General features: G+C 49.2%; 1 protein-coding gene across 7 annotated transcripts; it reads left to right on the plus strand.

Annotated features, from left to right (window-relative positions):
- Nucleotides 1-14: 14 nt before the first annotated feature.
- On the plus strand, nucleotides 15-8,475 carry gaa (alpha glucosidase). 7 transcript variants are annotated; one of them, XM_061749383.1, is made up of 19 exons: nucleotides 15-1,095; nucleotides 1,173-1,324; nucleotides 1,899-2,064; nucleotides 2,335-2,431; nucleotides 2,515-2,634; nucleotides 2,724-2,842; nucleotides 3,271-3,402; nucleotides 3,479-3,589; nucleotides 3,675-3,788; nucleotides 4,144-4,228; nucleotides 4,384-4,510; nucleotides 4,847-4,980; nucleotides 5,509-5,660; nucleotides 5,731-5,879; nucleotides 6,068-6,209; nucleotides 6,294-6,392; nucleotides 7,459-7,623; nucleotides 7,976-8,128; nucleotides 8,208-8,475. In XM_061749383.1, the coding sequence occupies exons 1-19, from the start codon at nucleotides 613-615 to the stop codon at nucleotides 8,295-8,297; spliced, it is 2,790 nt and encodes a 929-aa protein (XP_061605367.1). In that variant the 5' UTR covers nucleotides 15-612; the 3' UTR covers nucleotides 8,298-8,475. The 7 variants fall into 7 exon arrangements, 6 of the variants coding, with proteins under 6 accessions (XP_061605367.1, XP_061605369.1, XP_061605365.1 ...); XM_061749385.1 differs by having other exon boundaries at nucleotides 4,393-4,510; XR_009784822.1 differs by having other exon boundaries at nucleotides 6,068-6,392; nucleotides 7,803-8,128.
- The last annotated feature ends 25 nt before the right edge of the window (nucleotides 8,476-8,500 follow it).

The raw sequence follows: 8,500 nt of genomic DNA on the forward strand, positions 1-8,500 counted from the left end.
TGCCCCAAATCCGCTGGGATAAGATCCAGCGCCCCCGGGACCCTAAACACCATAAGCAAATATGGAAAATGGAAACAGGCTACGTAAATATAAAATCTTATGTACACTGCATGGTTTAATAGTGAGTTTCAGCTCCTCACACAAACCGGCGGATGGAACAGTTGTCTAGTAAAAGAAAGCTGTTGAATTTCTAAAAATTGCTGAAATCAGTCTCGATATGTTGTACACTGGCTTCGAACATCGAGGAGACAATCATCTCAAGAAGTTAAAGAAGAATACATTGAGGAAAAAAAGGAGTAAATTCATGCAGCAAATATTGCAAGACTCTTGCTGACTAAAGAACGCACTTCGCTGTTTTAATGTTGTAGAATAAAAAGAAAATCATATTATTCCAAATATTCTTCGAGCTATTGAGTGTATTTAGCTGTTTAGAATTGCTATACGCTGTCCGGGGTAACGTTTCAGTTGTACTATTTGGCAATTTTGACCTCCTTCGCTTGCCGTTCGCTGTGCTGACTACTTTAATGACACTGAGAAAAATGGGACATTGCAGTGCCGCCGCGAATGGACTGCTCCACTTTGAATCGCTTACGAAGTTAATTCGAAGGCTCCATGGCGCGCTGGCTCAAGCTAAGTGCAGCCGCGCTTCTGGCTGTGGCATTTTCGACATTGTGCCACTTCCGCCACTCGCTCATTCTCAACAGCAGACTCGCTGGAAATGGCGGGCCGCCGAAGCCGAAGCTAAGGCGCACGCTCCGTCACAGACTCGAGCCAGCGGACAATGCCGCGGAGGCCCGACCGCCGCGCTGCGTCATGCCGCCGGAGAGACGCTTCGACTGTGGCCGGGACCGAGCGCTCGGTCGGCGGGAGTGTGAGCGGAGGGCTTGCTGTTACGCTCCCCTCGACGACTCCTCAGCGGCTCCGTGGTGCTTCTACCCTCACTCGTACCCCGGCTACCAAATGGGCGTCCTGACGCCCACCCTGCGCGGTCGGGCGGCCACCTTGACCCGCGCCTCGGCCTCCTACCTGCCGCGAGATGTCGCCGTTCTGCACCTGGAAGAAACTCGCCAGTCGGCGGGCTGCTTGCGCCTCACAGTGACAAACTACTCCGCTAAATGCCAAATGTGCACTCGCGGCGTCATATTTCGACCCAACGTGTACTCTCTTTCCAGTTGAAGGATCCATGGTCCGAGCGCTATGAAGTTGAGCTCCCTGGTGGAGTTCCTCAGGGCAAAGGCAGCAGCCAAGATGCCCTCTATACCATTGCGTACGAGTCCAACCCGTTTGGATTCATCGTGAGGCGCGCATCCAATGGAAGGGTCATGTGAGTATGTGAAGCCCCATACCGCTGTTTTGGTTAGCAACTGGGCGCAACTTCGTATACCAAAGAGTCTATGGACTGAAAGAGAGAAAAGTTCAAATGCCAGGTTTTTGTGATGGAAAGAAAATGAGATTTTTTTCTAACATTAATATGTACTTTAAACTGTACAACTCAATTGGTGTTTTTGAATGTTTGAATGTTGTTTAAAAAAACAACCACAATTGAGGTAATCTGGTTGCAAAAGTATGCACACCCTCTTGAAACTGGGATGCGGTTCTTCTCTGAATCAACCGATCACGTTTGAAGTCACCCGCCACCATTTAAAGAGCCTCTGACAAACACCTCATAAAGTTCAGATGAGCTAGCAGGCTTTTCCTGACATTTTTTTTCTTTCTTTCTTTCTTTCTTTCTTTCTCGTAGAAGCCTGAAGGTTTTGTGCTGACACTTGACTAGTATTTGGAACTGTTCATAATTCCCTCCCCCTCATCCAAGCCCCCAGCAGTTGCAGCTTCTTTATTGGTTTCTACACAACCAATCATCCATCATGATTTCAATGCAACGCATTTTCCCCGTTTAGCATGAACAGCACAGTGGCTCCTCTCTTGTTTGCTGAGCAGTATCTGCAGCTGTCCACCACTCTGGCATCCTCGCTGGTGTCCGGCCTGGGGGAGCATTACACGTCCCTCCTCTTGGACCTCAACTGGACCTCCTTGACCCTCTGGAACAGGGACATGGCTCCTCATGTGAGTACGTTGGGCTCAGTCAATATCAACATTGTATGCTTGCGTACCGGCATCTGTATATAGGGAAGCCTCGTTTATCGTGGAGGATCCGTTCGCGATAAGTGAAAATCCACAATACAGAGACGCGACACAACCATGCAAAGCGGTGGTCCCCAACCACATTTGGTAGCGGGCTGCGCGTTCCCGTTGACGAATATAAACGTCCGTGGCGGTGAACGAGTCATAAATCTGCGCCGTCGTGGGACTTTACTGTACTTTTTGTTTCTCCAGGCCGGTGCAAATCTCTACGGCTCGCACCCGTTCTATGTGGTACAGGAGGAGGATGGACTCGCACACGGAGTGTTCCTTCTCAACAGCAATGCCATTGGTGCTGACTTTGTTCAGCAAGACACGACGACAGCCACTTATTGCTGGTTTCTCCTAATATTGCACGTGTGTGTGTGTGTGTAGAGGTGGTCTTGCAGCCTCTGCCAGCTCTCACGTGGGTGTCCACCGGCGGAATCCTCGACCTGTACGTCTTCATGGGTCCCGATGCTCAGACCGTTATTCGGCAGTACCTGCGAGTTATCGGTACGGCACATACCAAGTCGGAAACAAATCACCGTGCGAACGCAATTAATGGCGTTCAAAGAAACACGCGTCAATGTTTTCTTCCGTAGGATATCCCATGATGCCTCCCTATTGGTCACTGGGCTTCCACCTGTGTCGCTGGGGCTACAAAAGCACGAATGCCACGCGGCAGGTGGCTCAGCGGATGCACGATGCCAACTTCCCCATGGTGCGTTCGTGGCACGCGACCCTGAAGTAGACGTCGAGCTACGTGGTGATCGACGCGCACGCCGGGTTTGGTCTGCGTGTGTGCTTATTTTGCACACGTTTTGTAACCTGTACAAAATTACAAGTCCATCATTAAAGAAGAAATTATACAATATAATAAAATTATATATTGTACAATGCATTATCAAATTAATGATGACTAGTAATCAATGAATCGCAATATATTTATTGTATTGTATTTTGATATTTCAAAATATATTTTAAAAAAATAATAATTTTTCTATATTTGTTTTTTTCTTCGGTTAGTGACAGTACGTAGTATTGTCCTATATAGATCAAAAGTATTGATCACGAAATTAAGAACACAATAGTGCACAATCGTCCAATGTTGTCATCGGGTTCGAGATTTGTAATGGATCAATTTTTTAGGATGTGCAGTGGAACGACCTGGACTACGCGAGCCAAGGCAGAGTCTTCACCAAGGACCCGTTGCGATTCGGGGACCTGAAGGAGATGGTGGACGAATTCCACCAGAGAGGCATCAAGTACGTCCTCATCCTGGTGGGTGGCGTTCTTCTCCCCACCAGGTGGCGATGAGGCACTTCTTCCAATATGTGTGTGTCGCGGCCCACTTTAGGACCCCGGGATCAGCGCTACTAGTCCTCCCGGAACTTACCAACCCTTCGACGATGGACTCAAACGAGACGTGTTCATCCAAAACGCCACGGGTCACCTCCTCTTAGGCAAGGTCGGACTCGGACTTGAGTCTTTAATGTCGCGGATGTGTTTTGAGTTGTCCAATAAGCGCATCCCTTGTGTGTGTGTGTGTCCAGGTTTGGCCTGGTTTTACGGCCTTCCCTGACTTCACCAACCCAGAGACCAGACAGTGGTGGCAAGACTGTATTGTGGATTTTTACTCTGAAGTGCCCCTGGATGGATTATGGATTGTAAGAATATCGGGATGTCCGATGTCACTTTTTTCCCAGACCAGTATTCGCTCTTGAGTACTCACCGATAGCGAGTACCGATAGCACTAGTACTTTTAATGGATCACATATCAATTAGCACAACGACATGCCTTAAATATCGGCGGCCGGTATGGAGAGCCTTCACGAGTGCCCCACGCTTTGAAAAAGGCCGGTATCGTGATGACGTAGTCTTTTTTTCCCCCCCTGCTCGCCGCCCCTCAAAGATTTTCAGCGGTCTGACTGAATTGTGTTAATTTTTCGGTCTCGGAAGTGACACGGAACGTAAAACTCCCGTGAAGCCGTTGTATGAGTAATGCGGTCCAACTCCACGCAGGACATGAACGAACCAACCAGTTTTGTGTCGGGCTCAACGGAGGGTTGCCCTGAGACCGAGCTCGAGAACCCGCCGTACACACCCAGTAAGTCGGCATCACCGCTCCCCTTTACACGCTCGTTTCCTGCCTCGTGTAGTACTTAGTATGGATATAGTGGCTACAGATCAGGACCAAAAGTGTCTACGAAGGATGTGATTTCTCCATTTCAAGGTGTGTATGGTCAATATTTGTGCGTGCGGTCCAAACAGGGGTGCTCGGAGGCCGCCTGAGCTCGTGGACTCTTTGTATGTCGGCTCGGCAGAAGCGCTCCGCTCACTACGACCTGCACAACGTGTACGGACTCACTCAAGCGTTCGCCACTCACAGGTTGGTTCCGAGAGTTGACGGCGTTCGCCCTTCGCGCCCCCGCTCTATCGCGTTTCGGGGGATCTCTGCTGTTCACGGAGGATATCGGCAAATAATTGACACGCGGAATAATTGCCATTGAAAAATGTGTCGGTATTATTTTGTTTTTTTTCCAAATGTTATTTTCCCCGAAATAAATGTGAATAAACGGGATCGGGGGGAAAAGACAACTAAAAAGATTGGGGGATAGGTTCCCGCCCCTCCAAACTCCGAGAACAGGTGAATCCACAATTTCCGAAGCGCGACTCCGCGGGGGTCCCGTCGCATACGATTATCATATTATCGTGTCATTCGCAGCGCGCTTGTGAAAGCGCGAGGGAAGAGGCCGTTTGTCCTGTCGCGCTCGTCCTTCCCGAGCATCGGACGCTTTTCCGGAGTGTGGACCGGAGATGTTCGGAGCGACTGGGAACAACTTGCCTACTCCATCCCTTGTGAGTACGTGTGTGCGCGTACGGTGTGTGTCTGTGTGTGTGTGTGTACATTTGCTGACTTGCTTGAGGGCAAGTGATTTTCAAAAGTGGGTCACAAGCAGGTAGTTAAAAAAAAAAAAAAAAAAAGAAAGTGTATCGCATAATAATTCAGACCGTTAGAATTGCTGTTGTTGGTCTACAGCTTGATGTTATTTGTAGATTCAGCTATGCCAAATTGTCCTAAATCAATACATTGATTAATTGAAAAAAATATTACAATGATTCAAATAATGATTAGTTGCAGCCTTAATGTTTGTTTTGAGAGTAACCTGGAAATAAACGGGTTGAAGCCAAAGATAAAAAATTCACTCTCCGCCAAACTTGCCAAGTGAATCGAGTTGAGGACGGCGCGGCCATCGAGCACTCGCATCAATCGCAGCGAAAAAACTGTCGGCCCGACGGGGAAGAAAAAACTTTGTTAGAAGTTCAGATAGTTGCACTTTTGCGGCGTGCCACTGTGTGAAAGTTGTGCCCGTTTTCCCCGCACAGCGGTGCTGCGGTTCGGCCTCTTCGGGGTCCCCCTGGCGGGGGCGGACGTCTGCGGCTTCGGAGGCGACGCCAGCGAGGAGCTGTGCGTGCGCTGGATGCAACTCGGGGCCTTCTACCCGTTCATGAGGAACCATAACGACCGGCCGAACGCCGTAAGACGCGCAACGCTTCGGTGACACGTTCTCCTGCGCCATGGTGCGTCTTCACCGTTGCCCTCCGCAGCCTCAGGAGCCTTACGTCTTCGGGCAGAAGGCCCAGGCGGCCATGCGGGGCGCGCTGAGGCTTCGTTACTCCCTGCTCCCGTTTCTCTACACGCTCTTCCATCACGCACACGCCTCCGGAGACACCGTGGCCAGGCCGCTCTTCATGGAGTAGGTCGTGCGCCCTGGCGCTTATTTCTCTTCGCTCTGGCGTGATTCCCAGCATTTACATGATGGCATGAATTAGCCATTTTCCCTCATCCACTGCCAGCAGTTTTCCCGTATTGCCAGCCCTTTTACCTTTTACCAAAACCTTGCCCAGCTGTGCTCCTTTTTGCACTTGTTGTTTACCATCTCAGGTTTCCCGCCGACCCTCGCTGTCGGGTCATAGACAGGCAGTTCCTCTGGGGGAGTTCTGTCCTCGTCAGTCCGGTTTTGGAGGCGGGCGCGACGGAGGTGTCCGCTTACCTGCCGCCCGGCACTTGGTACAACCTGCGCAGTGTGAGCCGCGCGACTTCGATTCATCGATTTATCGGCTCGCGTCGTCACGTGGACCAAAACGATCGATCCGTTGCTCTTCGTCAGGGTCGGCCGACGTACAGCGAAGGCGAGGACGTGCTTCTGTCGGCCCCTCTGGACACCGTCAACATCCACGTGAGGGAGGGACACATTATCCCCCGGCAGGTTGGTGTCGCACGATCACGACCCATCGACATTGTGTCAAGGTCGTACTACACTGCAGAAAGGGATTGCCCTTAAAAGCTACTATTTGGGCTTGAGATAGATACAGATAGTATGTCGGGGCATCTTAATTCCTGAAATGTGCGCGGGGGCTGAGCCTTGCCACAAATAGTGAAAATCCGCAAGCCATTGAGGCGCCCTAAAACTCTTTAGAATGGCCAAGATGGTGGCTAAACACTCCTTTTCTGGAAACAAAGCCCTGTAATTGCTCAGCACCAAGATGCCACAAAACAGCAAATAGCTTTTTTTTTTTTTTAAGCAAATAACGGTGGATCGGTTCCCCGACAAAATATCAGCGAATATTTGAATTTGCTGAATTGTGACTTTGTGGTCGGGGGGGTGGTCCAATGGGTGCCACAGTCTCATTGCAAGCGTGGCGACTATTAGATGGACAACCAACCAATATTTCAGGAACAAACAATATGTACATTTATTTTGCAATTGAATGACTATTTTGTAAAAAAAAAAAAAAAAAAAAAAAAGGTTTGTGTCACCAACGCACCATCTGCCGCTTGGGGTGGGGCACCGCCCCTGATGCAATAATCCCACTGGAACCGAAGAAACAATAACTCCGGACTTTGACAACGAATGCAGATCAAACTCAATAGAATTGAAGATGATGAAGTAGAAACGCGGGACGGGTGGCGAGATTCCGTGCCAGCAGGGCGCAGCAGGTGCGATCTGTTTCCGAGCCTGCAAAATTGTTGCGCTTGTGGCGTCACTTCAAAACCGGTTCCTCACTAAAACGTTTGTTTCATCATATCTTCAAGACGCAGTACAAATGCATTTGTTTTTTCGCTCTCAGGCGCAACCCTTCAAGTTTACTTTGAAGATATGTCTTATTTATTCAGCTAGTACTGTACCCTACTTCGAAGCCAGTGTGCAATCAAAATCATTCATATTACAATAATGATGATGATATTAATAGCTAATGAATGGATGACAGGATGTAGCTTTTAAAGTCAAACGAGTACAGAATGGCTAATTCTATGCGCCCTCTCGCTTAAAGGAGCCCGCTTTAACGAGCGCGGTCTCGCGCACAAACGCCTTCTTCCTGACGGTGGCGCTCTCAGCGGACGGCACGGCCCGGGGCGACTTGTTCTGGGACGACGGCGACAGCGTCGACACTTTCCAAACGGGAAATTACTCCTACGTCCTCTTCACTGCTGGACAGGTAGACAAAAGTCAATAAGCTTGAAAACGTTCATCGTTGTCTTCTTTGAATCGTTTTTTTTGTTGTTGTTTTTTTCGACATTTGTCTGAACAAAATCTGGAAATCCAAGGCAAAGTGGTGAACTGTATTGCACGCTATGAACCTTTTTTTTTTTTTTTTTTATAATGTTTGTAAACGAGACACCAGGCGGGGCTGAAAAGCGACCAGATGGCCACGAAGAAAGCGCAAATCTCCCGCATCGCTCAAGCGTTTGTTGTTTACCAGCGGTGCCGTCAGAGGAACTTCTGCGTCTCGCCACCCAGAAGTACGAGCGCTGTTTTTCTTTGGAGCTTTTAATACCTCGCCGCTTCAGTCGCAGGTGGCGAGTGAGCCCATCCGGCTGAACGGAGCCCTGGACGGTCTCGTGCTGGGGGGGACGCGGGTGTTCGGCGTGCCCTGGCCGCCCCGATACGTGGCGGCCAACGGGGAGGAAGTGAAGGATTTCACGTATAACGCCGACACGAAGGTTAGTAAGTGAACACCAAAAGATAGTGAGACCCCTTTCCCGGAATCCAACACTTTTTTTTTTTTGTTCGTTCCCGCAGGTTTTAAAAGTGAGCAGTCTGGCCTTGCCCATGTCCAAGATGTTTACAGTCCAGTGGGCACTGACAAGCGCCGCTCCCTGTTACCCATGATGCCAGTGGAGACGTTTTTTTTTTTGGGGATATACGGGTATCGTCACAGCAGCTTGGATGTGAACGTCTCATTTCTTTGTTGTCACAGCTCGACTGGATCTTAAGTTTTGCCCATTTTATGTCAATTATGTACATTGTTCAAAGTATTTTGAAATTAAAAGATAGATATACACTGTAATATTTCTTAGATAAGGATTTGCTTT

This window comes from Phyllopteryx taeniolatus, chromosome 16 (genome assembly GCF_024500385.1).
Source record: "Phyllopteryx taeniolatus isolate TA_2022b chromosome 16, UOR_Ptae_1.2, whole genome shotgun sequence".
Lineage (NCBI taxonomy): Eukaryota > Metazoa > Chordata > Actinopteri > Syngnathiformes > Syngnathidae > Phyllopteryx > Phyllopteryx taeniolatus.

Excerpts from the sequence above, each read along its gene's own strand:
- gaa (XM_061749381.1), top strand. The coding sequence starts at position 613 with ATGGCGCGCTGGCTCAAGCTAAGTGCAGCCGCGCTTCTGGCTGTGGCA. Across the intron at positions 2,432-2,514 it reads TCTCAACAGCAATGCCATTG|AGGTGGTCTTGCAGCCTCTG; the intron begins GTGCTGACTTTG and ends GTGTGTGTGTAG. Across the intron at positions 3,403-3,478 it reads TCAAGTACGTCCTCATCCTG|GACCCCGGGATCAGCGCTAC; the intron begins GTGGGTGGCGTT and ends GGCCCACTTTAG.